The 23,264-nt window shown below is 37.8% G+C and overlaps 1 protein-coding gene across 2 annotated transcripts in view; it reads left to right on the top strand.

The window, feature by feature from the left end:
• Positions 1 to 21,682, top strand: part of UBAC2 (UBA domain containing 2) — a 101,352-nt gene extending 79,670 nt beyond the window's left edge. For both annotated transcript variants that reach the window (XM_058184568.1, XM_058184567.1), the window contains 2 exons: positions 9,401 to 9,523; positions 13,598 to 21,682. In XM_058184568.1, coding sequence (XP_058040551.1) covers positions 9,401 to 9,523; positions 13,598 to 13,705 — 231 coding nt within the window. In that variant the 3' untranslated portion in view covers positions 13,706 to 21,682. The remainder of the gene's footprint in view (positions 1 to 9,400; positions 9,524 to 13,597) is intronic.
• Positions 21,683 to 23,264: the final 1,582 nt, after the last annotated feature.

The following is a 23,264-nucleotide window of genomic DNA, read 5'->3' on the forward strand; positions in this document are numbered from 1 at the left end:
CGAAAGCTGGGGCACGGAACCAGGAGGCGGGGCTCATGAAAAATCCTTGCAGACTCGGTCCTACGGCAAGCCAGAGGATTTTCCCAATCCTGACTGCCGTTTCCCCCTCTCGTAGAAGGGGCGTTCAGGTAAGCCAACGCCCGTCTTATGGACATGAACTGGAGGTTGGCCAGTTTTACACTTTTTCTTGATTTTACGTTTATGTTTTAATGCCCAAGTCCATTATTTGATCCCAAAATTATTTCCTTTTCTCACTTTTGTTGAGGAGGATATTCACACACTCCTTTGTTTCAAAGCAGATCTTTCTAACAGAGGCATGATTGAAGATTACCTGTGCAATGAGTGCCCCAAGCCCTTCCCTTTTTGATAGAAAACTTTAAACAAGAAACACAGGAACCAAGTCTGAGAAGAGAAATGGGGATTATTCCATCTTCCAGCAGGCTCCAAATTAACTCCCTCCAACCAGGGGCAGATTCCAAATTTCATCGCTACCAGTTTGCTTGTGTGCATGCACACAGCGCTTCTGCGTATGTGCGGAAGCTTCTGGGCGGGTGGGTGGAACCTCCCACCGCTGTCACTGCTACCGATTCACCCGGTAGCAACTCACCACTGCCTCCAACCTTCAGAGATAATGGAGGACAAATCCAAGAAGAATTTAGATAGAGGAGGAATCTATTTTTAAAAAGCTTCTTTAAAAGGATAGCTTAAAGCAATAACTAGAAATATTGGTATTTGACTGTATGTTTAAATTTAATCTGTACTAATTGCTTATCATTAGAAATCTTTTTACAAAGCCACTGCCTTATATTTTGCTATGATTTGAGCAAGGTGAAGTGTCCACCCTGAAAATAGGTGGTAAAGCTTCTACATCAAGGGAGTTGTCTAGACCCAAAGGCCTGACCCACAGTTGTTCAATAGCTTTTTCACTTCCTTTATTTTGGCCAATTATTTCATATCCTCCATTGACTAGATAAGTTCAGAATATTGAGTTTTGCTTGGAGAGAAGAGTAAAAATTTAAATATCTGTGGCCTCCTTTATGACTTCTTACAGGGCTGTGCACTGGTATCAAGAAGTATTTATTATTTTGAGATTGATTGAGGTTTGTCAGAGCTTATTATCGTAGTAGGCCAGCAACATGGCAGCTTTTAAAGTTTTATTTCTAGGATGACCTATACAAGGTAATGATACTTTCCCAACCTTTACAAGCAAGACAAATACACTCTTTACAAATGGTAACAAAACAGGCAACAATAATTTAAAGAATTCTAGGAAGCTCACCCCCTGGTACGTTTGCTCTGTTACATCCTGAAAAGACGGATGGCCTGTGCAAAGCTAGAAGGAAGCGGAAACTAACTTACCATGAATTCCTGTTATCTGACCTTTAGATAGAAGGCAGGTAGCTGGGTCTCCCAAAAATAGGAGCTTATTTTTCCATAAATGTTATCCTGTTGTTTTATAAAATGAAGGTTTAATTATTTAACTTGCGTCTTCTAAATTTCCTGTAGTTAGATCTAGTTTTATAAAACTATCCATTCAGGAAAAATATCACCCTTTAGGGGTTGAGGAGCTCTCTAGCTCTTCTTCACCTGGAGTATAAAAATGAGAAATTGGATCTCATTTCAGAAAGAAATGCTATCTTGAAGTGACGAAAACCTTCAGTAATGGTTCTCCACAGGCTTGCTTAGCAAGCAGTCTCTTAGCTCTGTCAGTACTATATGTCTGTTTATTATGATGATCATTTGCCCAAAGTAGGACAAAATTGCATTGCAGACTGATAAGCTGGTCATGGACTGAAATCTAATTATCTAATCATCATGACAGAAAGACAGAATTCAAAGTGAAAAATAAAGTAAAATAAGGCAGTAAACAAGTGAATTTCAAAAAACAAATAAAAGACTTTAAATTTAAATGTAAAAATGAATCTACAAATTAGAGATACTTAAATGATTAACTACAAATTTGATTAAATCCTGTATATTATATAAAAGAATTTTTAAAAACCAGAGTGGAAATTTAGTTTTTAAAAGTAGTTTAGAGTAATCAATAAAGGAGAATATTTGTAGCTCAGGGTTGAAATGAGCGGTCTTTGGTGCTTTCTGAGATTGCTTGTTTTCTTGCAGACATTTCATTACCGTAACTAGGTAATGCCTTCAGTGCTAGTAAAGAGTGCTGTTTGTTGTCAGTTTATATTCTGGTGTCTTGCCTGTGTAGCAGTAATGGGTTCCACTTACCTTCGCTACTGGTTCAGAACTGGGAGCGCGCGTGCACACACACTTGCTTTGCTAGCTCGCGGTGCATCTGCGCATGTGAAGAAACTGCGCATGCACACAGAGTGTTCATGATGACATCCGGGCGGGTGGGCGGAGCCTGCCACTGCTGCCACTATTGGTTTGCCCGAACCAGGGAGAACCGGTAGAAACCCATCACTGCTGTGTAAGTGAGTTTAGATTATGATCTGAGAGTAAATACAAACATTGATCATCTTAAATGATTGGGAGGATATTTAGTAAATACAGTATATTGTAGTAAAAATAATGTTTAGGGGGCCATTTCACAGGGTATTTGATGAATTAAGTATAGGGTGGTACACAGCACTTTTTCCTTGTTACACATACTTTAGCAACATTAATATGGATATTAGATAAGGTAAGATAGATGTATTATTCCAATAAAGTAAAGAAGGCTAAGAAGTAAATCATTCTGTCAATTTATCATAGAAGATTTGAACTTCCTGTTCAGTAAAAAAAGGTTTGTTTTTAATGTTTTTGCTGCTTAGTAACAGTGATTACATAACATAAGCTGTATCCTCTTCAACCAATTGACTAAGAAAGATATTTTGCAAGAAATATATCTAGTCCGAGATATAGTAACGGTTACAAGATCTGTTTCCCATGTTGTGGCACTTCAATTATCATATATTTTTACTGACAGAATTTTCATCTGGCTGATATTCTCTGATGTCTAAAATACAAGTAATTTGAAATTTTCTGTATAGGTTTACTTTAGAACAGGGTGTCCAATCTTGACAACGTTATAAGACTTGTGGACTTCAACACCCAGAATCCCCCAAACTGGCTGGTTAGGGAATTCTGGGAGTTGGAGTACACAAGACTTAAAGTTTCCAAGATTGGACACCCCTGCTTTAGAGCATATTTGAATGGCTGTCTTTCCCATGATGATATTACGTAATTCAGCAAGATGCTGAATCTGTTTCTGACTTTTTTTTTTGATGTTATAAATGCTATTCAAGTAGTGACAATATTCTTTTCTTAACATAATCTGATATTCATGATGGTAAATCTATGGCACGCGTGCCACAGGTGGCATGCAGTGCCTCTCTGTGGGCATGCGAGCCGTCACCCTAGTTCAGCTCTGCCATGCATGCGCGCACGCCTCCCACCAGCCAGCTGATTGTCGGGTCTCTGCTGCGCATGCACAGGGGGCGGGGCACATGTGGGCGCCCCGCATGCGCATCTGCAGAGGGCTGGGGCACGTGCGGCCCATGCGTGCATGCATAGGGGCAGGGTGCATGCAGGAACCCATGCATGCATGCAGGGGGGCGGGAGCATGCGGGGGACATGCACATGAGCGGGGGTAGGCTGCGTGCATGGGGCCCGCGCACACATTGCATTTTGGGGTTTCAGGTGCACTTTGGGCACTCACTCCGGAAAAGGTTAGCCATCACTGTCTTACATTTATTCTAAAAACGAATGTGCTCTGTGCTTGTTTAGTTTGTTCCAAGGACAGTATTTACATTTAAACCATGGGTGTCCAACCTTTTAGCTTGTCTGGGCTGCATTGAGTGAAGAGGAATTATCATGGACCACATATAAAATACTTAATAAAGTTAATGTATATAAATAACAAATTTCCTTTATTTTTTATTATCTTGTGGTCTGCATTACTAGCTATCCAGGGCTGCATAAAGCCCATGGGATGTGGTAATGGTAAACATATCCAAAGAGTCAGATTGATGAAGCCTGATCTGAACTAGCAAGAGGATTATATCAGTGGTGTGTTGCTACCAATTCGCCCCGGTTCGGGAGAGCCAGTAGCGGAAATGTTGATGTGAGAGTGAACCGGTTCGCTCCGACCGTCAGCTGGGCCCTCCCACCTGCCCCTGTGCTATACCTACATTTATTCCTTCAGTTTTGGCCCAACTGAAAGGCGTGGCAGAGCGGATTGCCATGCCTCAGCTGTTCAGCAATTCAATGCACTTGCGCATAGTGCAAGTTTGGCGCGCATGTGAGCAAAGAGAGTAGTGGTAACACCGGTTAGGACCCACCACTGGATTATATAGTTAATACATTCAGAAGTTTCTTAAAATTATTTTGAGTTACAGTGACGGTGAAATTTACAAAAACATGTGCAATACCATATCATCACACATAAAGGTTCAGATGTATATACTGTAACTGCAGTCTTAGAATTCTCTCACTGCTAATGAGAGAAATATCCTTCCTTATTTGTCTGAAGATACAATAAGAATGTATTTTGGTGATCTTTATTAATGACATGCTATTTAACTTCTCTCTAAAGGTGTTGGAATTTTAAAATGAGGCGGCATATTTACCTTCCAATTAGTTACAGATAGCAAGAAAGACAATGAAAAACAAAAACAACATAGACTTTCAGAACAGGATTCCCTGTGCTGTTGTAGAATCTGTAAGGATTGTAGAATCTGAACTATATTTTCGAGCGCTTCTCATCATTGGCAATGAATTATTGGGCGCAGTAATTCAGCAATATCTGAAAACAGACACGATTTTTACATTTTAAGATAGATCATTTTCCAGTTATTGTAAGGGAATACAATAGAACTCAAAAAATTTTCATTGGTGACTTTGCATGGAAGTAAAACAACACGTCCTATAATTTTTGTCTACAGCTATGAAAGCAAGTTCTCATGCACTAAAAAGCAAACAACTGATACCAGTTCAATTCAATACCAAAACAAGAGACAGGTAGAAGCCATTCCTTCACCTGAAAGAGAGTAACTTCCACTTCATTGCATCACTTTCACAGAAGAGAAAGGGACAGGAATTTGAACCTTGATTTCAATATAAATGAAGCTCACATTTGATACACAGCAGTTGCTGGAATTCCTTCATAATTATTTTTATAATGTTAGAAGAAATCTAATTACTGGTAATTTGAGTTTTGTGTCTTTAGTTTAATCTTGCAATTTCTTGCCCAGCCATCAAGAAACTTAACAATAATAATTTATCATACCAATTGCAGTGTTAGTTTTATATCTTGACAATGTTTTATCACGCAAAATGTGCCTTAGATAATTTCCAAGCTCTTACACAATCTCAAGTAAAATCAAACCAACTGTTTTAAAGTTGATGACCTCTATAATTGCCGCCGCTTTAAAAATGAAAAAAGAAATGCTAATCTTTATATTGCTCTTTTATTAGTTATTTGCGTTTATAACATTTTAGTAAGCTATTCTTTTAATTAATTTTAGAAATGCTTATTTTTTAACTTGAACCTTTGAACTTTATATAATAATTGTACAAAATGCTGGTCTAGGATTATAACAATAAAAATTACAGCCTTGTGTATGTTCCTTAGAAATCATTAAAGGCTACATAGCTGCTCATTTTAGTAATTTATCAAAGATATAGAGTAGTTTACCAGATTACTTAAAACTTATCACCCAAAGGGAACAAATATAGAAACAAAATTACAACTAAATGAGATTCTCTTAAGGAGTAACTGCTGAAAAATAGGAACTTATATTTATCTAGCACATTCAAAATAATGTATCCCCTAATTGATTTTAATGGAAGTTGGGTGGCAATACAATATTGAACTGCTAAGCTGACAAACTTGTGGTATTGTTATTTATTATTAAATAAATATCCCCAATTCAGTGTGTTAAATCATGAATGTATATGAACCATGATCATGAGTTGTAGCAACAGTGTGTTGACTTGCAATGTAGCCTCCAGATTGAACACAATAGGGGGACAAAGGATTTAGCTGTACTTATGGGATATTGGCTAAAATGTAGCAAAAAATTGGCATTATCTTTATTGCATGTGGCACAGAAATCTAGTAAACTAGTCTATATTTTTGTTAAATTACTAAAAAGCATTATGTGAAAGCATAATGAGCAACAGAAGTCATCAGTAATGACTACAACTTATGGAAAAATGAGAATTAGAATGTATGAAGTATAAATGATAAAGTACATGATTTCATGAATGAAATAAAAAATAAATATGCTATAGGCTTATTATTTAAAAGAGAGTGGAATGATATAAGAGTGATGAGTTTGTAAATGAAGAGTTCCTGTTTCTTGAAACCAAATGAGAAAAATTGCATACACATGGAGCAAAAAAATAGTATAAGAAATTAGTATAAGAGAGTTTGTATAAAAAGAGAATTGCAGAGAATTAAAGAAGGCACAGAACTGTTGAGTTTGAAACAGTTAACGTGCAGATTGATTTTGATTGAATAGTAAACTATTTTGAAAATTGGTGAAGAAGGCTAAACAAGGAGCCCCTGACAGACTGAATTGAAATAAACACAGTGATGAAATGATTTGAGAGAAACCCAAAAGAAGAGAATGCTGAAAGAAGTATTTCAGAAAAGTGTATTGAATTATAGCACTATGCCAAAAAGTGAAGTTGAAATAAATGATACATGTTTTAGAGCCCAAGAAAAAATGATGACAAAGAAGTTTTAAGTGCATTTAGATCATTGACAGCCAATGAGACTGCAGGTATAGATGATATTACTGGAAGAATATTAAAATATAGATATGGTTTGTGTCTAACGTGTGAGAAGAATGTGTTGGATCCAGTGATTAGAAAAATGTTATTTTTTTCTATAGAAAAGGGGATAATATTATTAAATATGGTTTGGAAGGTATTCGACATTGTTCTGATTGAAAGATTACAAGTTCTGAAAGTGATCAAAATTTGGGAAGTGCAGTGTGACTTTATGCCAGATGCATCAGACTTTTGTTGTTTGAAAATCGAAAACTATACTGTATTTACTTACATACAAAGCTTATATACCGTTTTAATCACAAACTATTCTGAATGGGTAGAAGGTTGGCTGAATAATTTTTAATTCAGAGAAAGCATATGATTCTGTGAGTAGGGTTTAATTATGAACTGTTTTGAGGAGACATAAAAAATGTCTGTTGGATGAGAAGAATGGTGTAGATGGAAGTAAAACGTTCATGAGAAAGAATGAAAAGTTTAGCTAATGCTGTACTGCTAAGCAGGAAGTAAACATTCCTTAAACATTTATTCATAATGCTTATCTTAAAATAAGAAACAGAGTGGATAGGGAGTGTGAAAATACATGTATTTTTTGTTTGTGCCCTGTTGGCTAATTTACAGTGAATATTACACTGTATAATGCAGCAAGTAGTATGTGTTGTGATCCGCCAGCTGCCTGTGGAGCTGGCAACGGAGTTGGACAGCGATGAGGCTGAGGTGGGGCCAGGGCCATCAGGGAGTGAGATGCGGACTCCAGAACCTCCAGAGACTGATAGTAGTGAGGCAGTGGAACAGGAGGAGCCTGTTCCTAATGCACGCATGAGAAGAGCTGCCAGAAGGCAAGAGCAGCTCAAGCAAAGAGAACGACTCGGGAGTAGGGCCAAGAGATGATTGGCCCCTCCCATAAGGCTTAAAACAGACCAGCAATGGCATTTGGGCTTTGCCAGAAAACAACGTTGGTAGCTTCGTCTTCTTCTTCGTCCACGTCTTGCATTTATTTTGTATCGGTGTCTTCTGAACATTTGCCAAGAAAGGCCTTTGGCAGTTTGCCTAATTGAACCAAGGTTGGTGATAGGACTGAGGAATTTGTGTTGGGAGGAATTTGCTTTAATTTAGTTGAACTACGCTGGGAATGAAGTAATTCTCAGCTGTTTGAATAAAGTTTGTTTGTTTTTTCACTGACTGAGTTTCCTACTACCTACTTGGGCCTGGGTCACAATAGTATGGATCTGAAAATTAACGTATAAAAGACCAAGCTACTTGTATTTGATAGGGAAAATGGAGTGGATGTTGGAGATGAGAGGTATGTAAGAAGATGTACAGAAATAAGTTGTATTAAGTTGCAATGGATTACTTAAATGTGGGTAATAAAAAAGAGAAGTGGTGGAAACAAGGACATTGTTAAAATTAGAAAGGTATGGAGAGAAAAGTGAAATGCATATTGCGCAAGACTTTCCCTTAGCAGAACATTATACAATCAAAGATATTTTTCTATCTCCTTGAAATGGAGCACATGAGAGGTAATCCTCGATTTGCAACAGTTTATTTAGTGACACAGAAAACAGTTATGACCATTTTTCACATAACCCTTGCAGCATCTCCATCATCATGTGATCAAAATTCAGACACTTGGCAAGTGACTCAAATTTATGACAGTTGCAGTGTCCCGGGGTCACGTGATCACTTTCTGTAAGCTTCTGCAAGCTAAGTCAATGGGGAAACCAGATTCACTTAACAATTGTATTACTAACTTAACAACTGCAGTGATTCATTTAACAACTGTGACAAGAAAGGTTGTAAAAAGTGGGCAAAACTCACTTAACAATGTCTCATTTAGCAACAGCAACAGAACTTTTGGGCTCAATTGTTGTAAAGTTGGGACAACCTACTCCCAAATGCTGAAAGTACTGCCATAGAAGCTTGAAAACCAAAGATGAAGCATACACGGATACCAAGACTGCAACTTTCTTAAAAAAGGAGAGTTTATTGGTCAGATGTAAGGAATTTATAGATGCAGGGGATGCGGTGGCTCAGTGGCTAAGATGCTGAGCTTGTCAATCGAAAGGTCAGCAGTTCAGCGGTTCAAATCCCTAGTGCTCCAAAACAGGGTGAGCTCCCATTACTTGCCCCAGCTTCTGTCAAACGTAGCAATTCGAAAGCATGTAAAAAAATGCAAATAAAAAAATAGTGACCACCTTTGGTGGGAAGGTAACAGCGTTCCATGCGCCTTTGGCATTTAGTTATGCTGGCCACATGACCACAGAGACATCTTCAGACAGCAATGGCTGTTCGGCTTTGAAACGGAGATGAGCACTGCCCCCCTGGAGTCAGGAACGACTAGCACGTATGTGCGAGGAGAACTTTTTACATTTACCTTTAAGGAACCTATGATTTATGCATTCTATAGGCCAGTCCTTCAGAGCTGAAGGAACCAAATCAAATCTACAGTGAAAGAAAGAATCAACCATGAACTTAGTGTAGGGAACTTCCACTGGCTCCTAGAAAGTGTTGGTTTTATGGTCAAGTTTTTGCAAAATTACTTTAATCACTCCTTTTTACACAGTTCCTATAATTTGATGTTAGTTTTTAATTTGAAAGTTAATTCATGCTCAATTGTAGTTTTTGTATTTAAGAGTAATGTGAGAATATTTCATTGTAGGGTGGAATAGTCAATTGGAATCGTTTCTTTCCTCCTTTACGTCACCGACCTAATGCAAATTATTTGGATAATCACCCAACTGTGCAGGAGGGACGGCCTCCAGCTGAAGTTTCTGAAGAACAGGTAACATCTTCTTTTTATGAAAACCACAGTATTCTGGACTCATCATTCTGCTAAGCTTAAGCACATTAATTGTTTTTCCATGCTTACTGCTCAGTATTGTAATATATGAGTAACCACATTCTGCTTAATCACATGACATCTCTTCACTAAATATAGGGAAGCAATCATGCACATTATACAACGTGAACTATTCCAACGTATGCCTAGCACCCACAATAAGAATACATCTGAACTGCCAGATAATGTATTGACTTGTGCATTATATTTTCAGGTGTTAGAATAGTATCCTCTTTCAATGTTCCATCTACTTTGTACATTCAGAAATAGGAGTGTTCCGTTAGAGCTTCTTTTTCAAAGTTTAGCTGCTTTCAAGACCTTGTGTTGAAAGGAAAAATAATTGTGCATTTAATAGACAAAAGAATTGTGAAAGCATCATATAGAAATATTTACAGGTAGTTCTTGATTTACAACAGTTCCCTTAGTGATCATTTGAAGTTACAATGGCACTAAAAAAATGACATATGACCATTTTTCACACTTATGACCATTGCAACATCCCCATGGTCACATGATTTATATTCGGATGCTTGATTCATGTTTCTGACGGTTGCAGTGTCCCAGTGTCATGTCCCTTTTGCAACTTTCTGACAAGCAAAGTCTATGGAGAAACCAGACTCACTTAACAACCATGTTACTAATTTAACAACTGCAGTGATTCACTTAACAAATGTGGCATGAAAAGTTGTAAAATGGGGCAAAACTCACAAATTTCTCACTTGGCAACATAAATTTTGGGCTCAGTTGTGGTCGTAAGCTGAGGACTACCTATATTCAGTTGTTAAAAAAAAAAGGATGGCAACTATTCTGAATGGAAACATCAAAATACGTGAGGTATTTAAGGGCTTTATTTAAGCTTGGTCACTTATTTTTTTATTATGATTATATACAGCCTACCAAAGCATTTGGGTAAGTTTTTCTTTAAATGCATTATTCTCTAGCACAGGGGTCTCCAACCTTGGCAACTTCAAGCTGGCGGACTTCAACTCCCAGAATTCCCCAACCAGCTTTGCTCCCAGAATTCTGGGAGTTGAAGTCCACCAGGCTTAAAGTTGCCAAGGTTGGAGACCCCTGCTCTAGCAGACCCAGAGGGGAAAGTGGGGGAAGGAACGAGAAAAAAATAAGCAAGCTATATTTCCATTCTTTCATAAAATTATACAATGAAGTTTTTCATTTGAAACTGGGGAGAGGGTCAACTGTTCCTTGGCGTTAGCTGGAACACTGGAGGGGGCATTATTGTTTTGATTCTCAGGGTTTATTCAGCTGGAAGCCTCTGGTAGAGCTGAACACAAAGCCCTAGGACATGAACTTCCTAAAAACAAAGTATCAGTCTGGCAGTTAATCCTAGATGAACTGATTTGGGGGCTTCCCTGCCTCACTTGTCTCTGTGATTCATTACTGAAATTGGAGAAAATGAAACTTGAGGACAGTAAGAAATACCGATCATTTTCTGTTCTTTAAAACTTCTTTTAAAGAACTTTAAGACAAGACTCATACTGTCTTTTTGGAAATTTTGAATCATTTAGAAATACATTTTCTATTTGAGAATTATCATTCTTCATCACGAAATGACAAAATAGAAAGGAAAAAACTGCTTAACAATAACAAAATAATAAACCGTTTAATGGGAATTGAAACTATAGCTGTTAAAAAAAGAGGTTTAAAAGATGTTAAAGGCCTAATAAAATCTCTTAACAAAAATTGAAATACACTCTTTTAATATTTTTTTTTTACAGAAGGTGATTATATATTTAAATAATCACAGATGTGGCTGTTCTGGAATTTTCCAGTTAAAGAATTTCCAAACAACCTTCAGAGAACACAGCACTGTCTTATTTTTAAAAATAAAACAAGTTGAAACCACTTGCAAGTTTTTCATATTGGCATTCTGAGAAACAAAGCTTGTGATTTGTGTTTATGACTCTAGCTGCTCACAAAATGAGCAACTAAAATGGGTTTTCCTCAAATCCCCACTGTAGATTTGCTTGGTAAGGGGCAGCTGAGCCAGGCCATGAATTCAGGAATAATTTCAATATTAATATTGTGATAGGTAGGTTGTTAAGATTTGGGGTAGTATGATCAATAACATTGAACTATCTGGGGAAAAAAATGAAAAGGAGATCTGTTTTACTTCATTACATCTCATAAACTTGGGAGAAGGAATGGTAGGAAGAGCAGAACATAACCAGGATGGCTCCAACAGTTGGTCTTTCCCTCCTTATTGATTTGGTTTGATTTCTTCTTTTTCTTTCAAGAACTCAGAATGGAGTAAAATAGACTGAGCTGAAAGGGAATGAGTACAGTAGCCCAGTCTCAATGAGACCAAGATTAAGGTGGACTTGGATCAGGATCTTCTCACTCCTAAGGAAATAACCTTAATGCTACACCACACTGATTCTTTGGGGTTGTTTTGTTTCAACAATGCAGAATAGGCTGACGGAAGGGGGAGGCTGTTCATAGTGCCCCTGCCCAGCCAACCCAGCTGATACTGGGTTGAACAGAATGAATGGCTGCCCCATGTAATTAATTCTGATTTTGTGGGTCTGTCTGTCTTTTTTTTTTTCTTTCGTTTTTCATTTCCTCTCCTTCTGCATACACTGGCAATCATAGAGAAACGTTCAGTAAATCTTTGTTTTCTGATTCCTTTTATACATATCCAAAATAAAGTATCCAGGCTTCTTAAGCAAACTGAAAAAAAATGCAGTTGCCTAAAACTGAACACATGCCCTGTTTATGACTCTGGCATCATATGATAATTGTCATGTGCTAAGCTTGGAAATTTTAAAGGGATTTCCCCAAGTTTCAGGATTTTTTAATAGCTGTGTTCTTAAAGCAAATTCAGTTATTGTATTGCTTCATTGTTATACCCAGATAAATATTTATTAATATCTCCATATGGAAACCTGATTGTCACTCCTTGTCATATCTTGGTGCATTTTTGAAAACTGTTGCTTGAATTTTCACATTACGCTGACAGGCAGTCTAAATAGCATTGCAGTATTCCTTTTTCCTGTACTGGTGACATTGAGAAGCCTTGGATTACTGTGTCTCCCCTTACAAACCAACCTCTAGAATAAGGTCATTATAGCAGTTCCGTGCACCTTTGGCATTTAGTCATGCAAGCCACATGACCACAGAGACGTTTTTAGACAGCGCTGGCTCTTCAGCTTTGAAATGGAGAGGAGCACCACCCCCTAGAGTCGGGAACGACTAGCACATATGTGTGAGGGGAACCTTTACCTTTATGGGTTACATGTAGGTCCCACCCATAAGACATGTATTTACTATTGCTCTAAACAAGAAAGAATATTACTGATAGATAAATAACACAACTATTAAGTCTAGTTTCTTAACATGAGAAGCAGTGATGCTACAGGAGATGGTACTGCCAACATAGCAGTTCATCCACCTAAAATGGAGGTGGAGTTTCATGAATCCCTGTGCTGCTTGATGAACTAAATAGTTGAACTAACTTTAATGTCAGCTTTGGAAGCCATACTAGGCCGGAGGCTTCCGTGCTGTCACTTTCCCATGTGTGGGAAAGTAGGAGGGGGGATTTGGTAGAGGGGCCAATTAGACATAATAACATTCTTCCTGCCGGTCAAGGTCAGGCTGAGCCTGCATCTGGAGGAGTGGCCGGAGTGATGTCTCGAAATGGGACAGTTGGTGACTGGAGCATGTGATCGGCAGAGGGGCCAAGGGGGTAGGGTGATTTTGGAGCTTGTCTTACTGAGGAAAAACCTGGATCCCCAGATTCGGATTTTATTGAGTTGTGCCAGTTTACCTATGCTAGTAAAAGAACTTTGAAAGATGTTTGCTTCGGAGTCTTTTCTGCAGGAGGGGGTTTTCTGGAATGCTGACATTTAATATATTTCATTACAAGAAAAAAAATCAATCTCACCAGCTATGTTATAGCGATATCTCACCTGTTCATAATCAGTTCTTCAAAGCATGCTGCTGTATTGGCTGTTTGGTATGAATTTTAATATTTCCCCCCTCTCTCTTATGTCTCCATAGGTTGCACGGCTCATGGAAATGGGATTTTCTCGAGTAGATGCTTTGGAAGCTTTGAGAGCTTCTAATAATGACCTTAATGTAGCCACCAACTTTCTGCTGCAGCACTGATGAATTGAATACCTGCAGGGAAGAACTTAAATTGACACGTGTCATGTGCTTTCCAGAGGGCTGTAAACAACTGCAGGGTAGACACTTGAATGTTTAAATCAAGAAAAAGAAGCTGCCTCTTCACATGCAATATATTACTGCAGAAAAGATGGCTGGCACTGGAAATATCTTTCCCTTGAATGGAGTATACTAGCCAGGTTGCACTGGAAAAGTGTTTGCAATCATAAACATATGTTATATAGCAATATTTATTTTGCAAAATCGGGTTTATGTCTTGCCCCCCACCCCCAAAATCAGCATTACATGTTTGATCATTTCTGATAACAAAGAAAAATGTTTTTTTCTTAAAACAATTCCGTTTACACACACACCCAAAAAAATATTTTGTTTACATATAGCCAACAAAGCAACCTTTCTTTTTCTTATTATTATTTTTAAATACTACATTTCATTCATCTGCTTATCAAAGCTTCAAGAAATGTGCAAAATTCCTTGGCCATGTAATTTCAATAAAGGGAGAAAGGACTGAAATCTTGTATTCAGAAGATTGTATTCATATTTTTTTTTAAGGGTTGGGAGAGCACGCAAAACATGGCTTCTGGAATTTTTTTTCAACCCCTTTACAAGCCGTGTTTATGTATGGCCTGTGGAGCATGAGGCAGGCTGCATCTGCTTTGCCTTAGCTCGTGGGACCGGGGAAGGGGGTTAAATAAAAGAGTGTAGCAGGGAGAAGATAGCAACTTTCTAGGCTTCCTTTCTTATGAGGATGCATTGGGACAATCTACCTAGCCATCTCCAACCAATGTTTGAACTTGGTCTAACTTTGGTCATCTTCTCTGCCTTGAACAAGCAGTCTTCTAAGGTCCCTTCCAGCACTATGATTCCCTATGGCAAAATTGGTCATGCTCCATTCACTTTTGGACTGGACCATTCACTGGCAAGTCAATAGGCACATGGGTAGACTCCTAAGCTCCTTTATATAAATGTAGTCCTTGACTTACAGCAGTTCATTTAGTGACCGTCCAAAGTTACAACAGCACTGAAAAAAGTGACTTAAGATTGTTTTTCACACTTACGACTTTTGCAGCATCCCATGATCACAATTCTGATGCCTGGCAACTGGTTCATGTCCCAGGGTCATATGATCACTCTTTGCAACCTTCTGACAAGCAAATTCAATGGGGAAGCCAGATTCAGTCAACAACAAAGGGGAAATTATCTATCTAAAACACATTTCAGAAGACCAACTGGATGGGAATGAGGTCATGGACAGTTGTAACTTGGTCCTCCTGCATGGCAAGGTTGCAACTGGCGCATTAGCTAGCAGGGAGCCTTCCCGCCAGGACTGCCGCCTATTCAGTCAGGACCCATGAATCCAGAAGGACCCATAAATCATGAACCTGTCTTTCATGGGTAATGGTTGCTTATCCAGAGGTAACACTGATGTCTAGAGAAAACCTCCTATCCAAATCAGTCAATGAGGGTGTTGAGAGCATCTCCCCGACAGCCTGGGCTGGCGATATAGTTGGGTAATGTTAGTGTAGTGATGATACTGCTGTACCCAAAGACTTTGGATGACTTCTCCCGGTAGTTTCATACAAACCTTAGAGAATAGGAGAGAGGACCAACCCCCTGTAGAATCTGACATTGCAGAAACCACTACAATTCCTCCCATTCCCCCACCATAGACTATAACCACCCAGTGAGGAAGGAGCAGTTTATATTGTAAAACAGTATTGGAAACTCTTGTATTCCATTTATTTTCTTTTCAGGGTAGGTTTTTGATCAGTTTCCCTGAATAGAAATATCTATTTCTTGTAAATAAACTCAGATGTACGTGTCACAGTTAAAACCAGAATATTTAAAAAAGTCTTTCTATAGAATGAGAATTGTAAAAACAACTAACCCAAAGAACCCCTTCATACCGTCTTTCAGATAATAGTTTTTCTTTTGTGCTTTTTCAGATGCTTTGCTTGATAGAATCTTTCCATTGTTCAGATTTTGTCTTGATAACCTTTCAGATTCTTTCAGATTCTACTACATTGAATCAGCCTACTACATAGTCTCTCCTAAAGATAAGACATGTAATTTCAGAATCATACTTTAAGCATGCTTTCTCACAGTAAAGTTTATACCAAAAGTAACATTGCTGAGAAAATGAGATCAAAAGAGTGAATTTTACAAAATCCCCATCAAGAAGGTTACAGGAAAACATCTTTTTTTTTATGAAGGCTCAACTGTGTATAACTCCAAATAATCTTTGAATAATCAGCTATGAATAATCTTTAAGACACCGTCGAGCCTACCAGCAACCTTCTTTGAGGACATGGCTTTAAATACTTCTGATCTTCGGCTGACTTCCATAGCAGGAACTTTCACCCTAGGTGAGAAAAAAGGCTCATAAAGCTGTTGGCATTTTTTTTGTCCGTTCTTATCTTTGTTCATTCTTTCTATTTTTATAAACTTTAGGCATTGCCAGATTTTGTTTGGATTTTTAATTGGTGCCTCTACTATTTATCCTTTGGGACTATCCTCTTCTCCCATCTACCCCATTTCTTAGTTAGTTCTGTTTAAGAATAGTCATAGTTTGTATTTTGAGACAAAATTATTAGGCAGATTGTTTCATCAGATTTTTGGCGGTTGCTGTTACTGATATTTAGATTTATTAATTTATTATTTAAATGCATTTAGATTTTTTTCCTAATTTCTGCATACTTTTTTTTTTCTTTCCTTGACTGTATTACACCCAATTAAGGTCTCCTTGATTCTGTTAGATGTGCTGATTGGCACTAAAAAAAAAGTCAGCGAAGTATCTAGAAACATATAGATCATTCCAAACTTTTTAAAAAAAGTTTATTGTAGTTAGAATATTATTTTTCATAATTTTTTTTCATTGCAAGAAGCATAGGACTGAAGAACAAATAGAAAATAGTAAAAAGAAAAATGGAAAATTGATCATTTATAAAATGGTTACTCACTGAAATATAATTTCAGTAATAGTAATTTTTACTTATTTTAGACATTTGCAAAAATAATATCGACAAGCTTCTTTCATATCTACTTAATATATACTGTATATATAATAATATATCCTAAGCAATATCCCAGCTGAACAGAGATGAAATTAAGCTTGCTTGATTGTCTTAGACAAATTTAACAGGGTTCAATCCTGACACTGTTAGTGAATTAGATCACTGTCCTCCTGCCAATTATGGTTCTCCACACTCAGTGGAAACCACAGCTTTAGCATTGCGTTATTTGTATTATGCATTTGCTGCAAACACTACTGTAAATTACATCCGCATGCATTTGCCATCATATCTTTGCCTTTTTGTCATGCTTTTGATTTAGTGAAACACTAAAGAAGTTCTCACTTCAGCAGAGCTTGTATTCAGTTTATATAAACACTTGTGTAAGTATAAAAGCAATTTGTAGAGTTTTCAGGGACTTCCAAGATAAGAAAGTCATTCACAGAGGAAGACATGAACCAAACACAATTAAGAAAAACTAAGTTGGGTGAAATGAAAAAAAAAATTCTATTCCCCCCACCTTTTAATTTGTACATTTCAAGGTAGAGTACATAATGTTTTCCCCCACAACAACCACCCTATGAGATGGGGCTGGCAAAGTCTGAAGCTAACTTTCATGCCTGAAGGAAGACAAGAGGTCCTGGTATCCAGATTTAAGTGCTGCACCCAATTGGCTCTCATATATGAGAGTTATATGAGATGAACAGCCCCATACTCTTTCCAAAGTTTTTCCCTTCCAAAGTACTTTTAGTTCAAGATTCCTTCAAGGCAATTTCAATTTTGAGGTAACATTTTGGCTATACAAAATGCGTTCCATCACAGATTGAAATGGAATGAATAATAATACAGGTAGTCCTCAAAGTACGACAGCAATTGAACCCAAAATATATATTGCTAAGTGAGAAGTTTGTTAAGTGACTCTTTCCCCATTTTACGAAATTTTTTTGCCACATTTTACAAAATATCTTGCAACATTTGATAAGTGAATCACTGCAGTTGTTAAATTAGTAATACGGTTGTTAAATGAATCTGGTTTCCCCATTGACTTTGCTTGTCGGAAGGCCACAAAAGGGGATCACATGACCCCAGGACACTGCAACCATGATAAATATGAGTCAGTTGTCAAGCATCCGAATGTAAATCACATGACCATGGGGGATGCGGCAACGGTCATAAATGTGAAAAATTGTCATAAGTTTTTTTCAGAGCCATTGTAATGGTCACTAAATGAACAGTTGTAAGTTGAGGACTACCTATTTTGGCTTGTATGACGGAAATATTTTAAATATAGAGAAACAACTCAATAAAGACATCATGTTAATCTTGAAAGGAATTAAAAACCTCAGGCTGTGCTGGAGGTTTTTCTTTTCAAAGTTAAAGATGCCTGTATTCAGGTACCACAGGTGATGTTGTATGCTTCGTAAACAAAGAAGATTATCTTGACAAAAAAAGAGTAGGCTTAATTATATCTTTTTTCTGTTGCTTAGCTGTGTCAGGAATGTTTCTTCTACGTGAAATCGAAAAACAGATTATGATACTGGAAAATCCTACTGATTAATTGTTCTCTGTAGCAGAAAGTGCTTCGGTGTGTGCACAAAAAGCTAACCTGCACCCTCTGCAGGCCATCCTTGTCCAGTTCGTATTAAATTGGTAGTTATTTATGTAGCACTTGGCTTTGTGCTCATACAACAGAACTATATACCCTGGAACCTATTAGGAGGAAGATGAACTCCAAAACCCTTCCAGCTGGATTCTCTTTGCCTGCTCCTACGCTTTCGTCTGCATAGCCCCATTTAGGAGTGCTGCTCCTTTGTCAATCAAAGCAGGAACAACTGGTAGGAATTCAACATTGTGTATGCCCACCAGGGCAAGCATTTTCAGAGTTGTTGAATTCAGGCCTCCTCAGAATATGCTTGTATGTATCTGAACAGAATGGAATTCTACATTTGGAGATTGGCAAGGTTTCCTTTGATTGTCAGGATCCAGTGGAATTGTCAGTGAAAGAAAGGATTCATGCTACATGGGGAAATTCCCAATAATATGTGAGTCATGAGCAAGAAGAAATAACAGGTTATATACGGGGATCTCCTGGAAAGCCAGTCCTATTTTGAGTCAAAGCTAGTAGCTTGAATTTGGCTATGAAGTTATGTGAGATCTCTAGGTTTGGCTACTGTCCTGTGGAAAAGGAAAGGGCATAAACTCCATCTAGACACTCATGTTTATCTCAACTATAATTGTTCTGATATACTGTTATTTTGTTAGCGTTATATACCATCCATCTCTTAGGACAGCAGTCCCCAACCTTTGCAGCTTAGTGGCCCAGCTGGGGGTGGGTGGGAGAAGAGAACTGGGTTCTGACTTTGGCAGGCTGGTGTATGCAACTCAACTTGCATGAGCGTTGGGTCGGTGTATACATGCATGTGCCTGCAGTTCGACTTGCACAAATTGAGCTGCAAGCCGGCTCGCCACTCACACGTCAAGCTGTGCATGCGCCAGCGCACCACTCACAGGGCCTGGTTCAAACAGGCCACAGCCCAGTAGCGGGACGTGGCCCAGAGGTTGGGGACCCTTGTTTTATGAGACTGAGAATCCCCACTGTTGCTATTAACTGAAAGCAACACAAAGTTACATTATATAAACTATCCCCAGTATTTTTATGTTAGGGCCATAAAACTCACCACACATGCAGAGCGGGGGAAGGGGGCACCCTAATACAAATTTTGGATGTATAAACTTCCAAGTCTCTTAATGCTATTGTGTTGATTTTGTATTTTGTATTTAATCTGATTCATTTGTTTAGGATTTTTTTTGCTCTATTGTTGTTAAAGGATGTGGTCTGTACATAAACATTTTAAATATAAATTCTGAATAGAGACTGTCATGCTTTTTATACTTGCATCTGATTTCAAGCCTGATGTCAGTTGAGTTTGTATTACTCAATTCCTATCCTGATATCAGGGACATGATGGCTCAGGGGCTAGGACATTGAGCTTGTCGATCGAAAAGTCGGCAGCTCGGCGGTTCAAATCCCTAGTGCTGCCGTGTAACGGGGTGAGCTCCCGTTACTTGTCCCAGCTTCTGCCAACCTAGCAGTTTCGAAAGCACGTAAAAATGCAAGTAGAAAAAATAGGGACCACCTTTGGTGGGAAGGTAACAGCGTTCCGTGCGCCTTTGGTGTTGAGTCATGCCGGCTACATGACCACGGAGACATCTTCGGACAGCGCTGGCTCTTTGGCTTTGAAACGGAGATGAGCACCGCCCCCTAGAGTCGGCAACGACTAGCACGTATGTGTGAGGGGAACCTTTATCTTTACCTTTTTATCCTGAAATCAGAAATTGCCATTTAAATTGTCTACATCCCCTGAGCTGTTACCATTTCAGAAACATTGTACAAAGTCAATATGGGCTCTTGTCTCATATTGCCAATTTCACCATGGGACAGATCAGAACAGGAGCTCAACCAAGTAGAAACTGGGCCAAATTTAACCTTATAGAGATTAGCAGATGGAATATATAATGTGAGATCACAGTGAAACGGCAGAAGGCAGAAAGCAACTTCTGATTTAGATGTGAAAACTAGGCACAAAATGAATATTCAATATAAAGGGTTTACAGTAAAATTAAGATTTTCTTTGCTTTCCTGCCTTAATGGTTTATATAAATGTTAATGTGCAGAAGATAAAGATGAAATTCTTGGAAGAACTACTGTATATTTATTCTATTTTCATTAATTGAGCAAGTTCCCCACACTTTGTCCAGAGAATAGTTTCAATAATGCCTTGGACAATTTCTCAGAATATAAATTACAGAAATCAAGGGAAAGACCATCTGTTATGGTAACTTTCTGTAATGGTCTAAGTTGCCTGTAATGATGTGGCTAAGAACTGAATCAGGGCAGCCAGCCAGTAGCTGGAGAAGGGAAGGGATTTGCATCTGTTCTAAATAAGCTGAGAAGCATGATTGTTATCCATGGTAACATTTTACCAATGTTCAATGTTTTTGGAAAACAATACCTGTATTGTTACACTGAATGCTTTAATAATTCTTGTATAGCATTTTTAATGGGTGACATGTTGTTGCATCCACACCACAGGTAACATGCAGGTAGTACTCACATGATGACTAGTTGCTTAATAGCCATTCAAAGTTATGACAGAGCCCCCCAAAGCTACTTATGACCCAATTTCAGATGGGTTTCTGATGGAACACCTTCCCCACAGTGACATGATTACATTTTGGGTGTTTGGCAAGAGGATCACCTAAACAGCCATTTGTAACATCCCAGAGTCACCTGGCTGCAATGTTCAATTTATTTATTTATTTATTTATTTTGCTGGTTTTCAGCACTTACTTCCAGTTTCTGGCAAAAAAAAAAAAATCCTATTGGAAACTCCTCCCCAAGTGGAGTGGTGAATGGTAAGAGGCTTTTTCTCTCTTGCTAACAATCTGCTGATTTTGCTGCCAAAGCTGGTTTTCTGGCAGTGCTGCTTCCTGGATTTGAATGGGAGTATTTAGGAATGACCCATGATGACTTTTGGACAGCCGTGGATCACTGGGAAGGAAAGTCTTAAAGATATCAGTTCTCTTGGGCATCCATCTTTCTTTTGACATTTCGGATTTTTAAAGCATGCCTGGGCTTTAACTTCACTTTTTGAACTTTTACTTTATCTTTTTATCTTTAGACTGGCTGACTGAATGCTGATTTATTTCAACCTCCTGCTGGACTCTAGCTATTCTTTGTTTTTTTTTCCTTTTCATTTATGCTGTTGCTCTAAATAATGTATGTTTTCCCATATGGCCTGTTCTTGGATGGTGAAGTGCTTTCATTTGATTTGCATTAATATTGGACTCTCACTACAGGGTTTTTGCTTTTTTTTAATTTGCAAAATACTTGGAGTTTATTGCTTTTTAATTTTTCTTTTAATCTTGGATAGAAATATCCAGAAAATACCTATCTTGTATCATTCTGCTTCAGCATTCTTTGTTCCCTGGTTAAGTTTCACAGAGTAACAATGTATCAGACTGCAGACAAGTAAAAGTGGTTGAAATCTGAGAAAAAAACCTTTTGGTAACATGCAAGCTTTAGCTTTAAGTTTTTTTTAAAAAAAAGTTTGAAGAGATGATAATGGTTGTAGAAAATATTCAGAGGCATGTAGCTTTGAATAAGTTAGATTCACAAAAGGAATTTGATTTGAAAACTGTAGATCAAAGAGAGATGGACTGTGCAGATGGAGAACTAACTAAGCTGATTCCATATATTTCTCTGAACTCCAATCCTGCTTTTTTTTTTTTACAATTGCAGAAACTTAACTGAATCAGGAAGTGGCTTTTTTTTTTTAAGGAGGCCTGAGGAAGATTGGGGAATGGATTTATTACACTTAATTGGAAACCACTTCTACCTGGACTTTCCTGGGAGGACAGACTGATTGTGGAGATTGAATATATTATATTTAACTAGACAATAACTGATAAGAGGCATGAAGAAACAAACATCGATATTTGATCCAGACAAATGACTCTTAAAACTCTTGGGATGATTTGGGATAGATAAGAAGCTGTGGTAAACTTTCTACAAGTTGATTATCAAAGAATTTAACAGAGGGTTTTGAAAATTTAATTTTGACCTTTTTATTATTATTGTTCTTCCTGTTAACTGTTTTGTCATATAGCTTATCAATGACAGGTCAATAATTTGCAAATAGATTAACTAGTTTAAAAAACTGGGGAGGGCTGTTTGGCAGTGTGTGAGAACCAATATTGCAGTACTGTAATGTATTAATCAGTATTCAGCTAGGGGGGATAATATTTGTATATATATTGTTTTTTTCTTTTTAATGCACTTTTTAAATGTCTTGTTTGTTTTATATTTTTTCTTTGTTCTTGTTTTGGGGGTGTAGGGTTTTTTGAGGTTTGTACCTTAAGCTTTTTTTCAAATAAAATAAAAATGCCTGGATAAAATGGACTTGCTTAAGGACTGTTGTATTCACTTAACAAATGCTGCAGAAAATATCATAAAATCAGATGCAGACAAATGATGACCTGCCATTCATAACAACTTACGATCATAATTCCAGGTCCAGTGACAGTTGTAAGTCGAGGACTGCCTGTAGTGATTTACAAAATAGTGGTGACATTAACCCAAGAAGCTAAGCCAACACCAAGCTATTTATATTATGGCTTAACACAATTCTATCTATTTGTTATTTGAAATTTGTGTTATTTATCTGTTAATGTCCAACAGCTTGAGCCAGTTTTTGTGAAGTTCTCCCTTAATTTGATCTGCAGAACAATTGAGAGAGAGAGACTATCCCAATGCAGAGGCAGCCGCACATTAAAAACCAGGGTTTCAATTGCACCACTGCAGTCACCATTCTGACTTTTGAAACCACAGCTTGTGGACACCCTGACTCAAAGTTACTTAGTGAATTTCCATTTCTGAACCCGGTCCTAGTTCAGCCCTTAAATAGTACACCACAAATATGTAGTGAATGAAGCTAGTATCTCAATAAAATCTCAAGCAAGAATTAATT

The sequence above is a fragment of the Ahaetulla prasina genome, chromosome 5 (genome assembly GCF_028640845.1).
Source record: "Ahaetulla prasina isolate Xishuangbanna chromosome 5, ASM2864084v1, whole genome shotgun sequence".
Taxonomy (NCBI): Eukaryota; Metazoa; Chordata; class Lepidosauria; order Squamata; family Colubridae; genus Ahaetulla; species Ahaetulla prasina.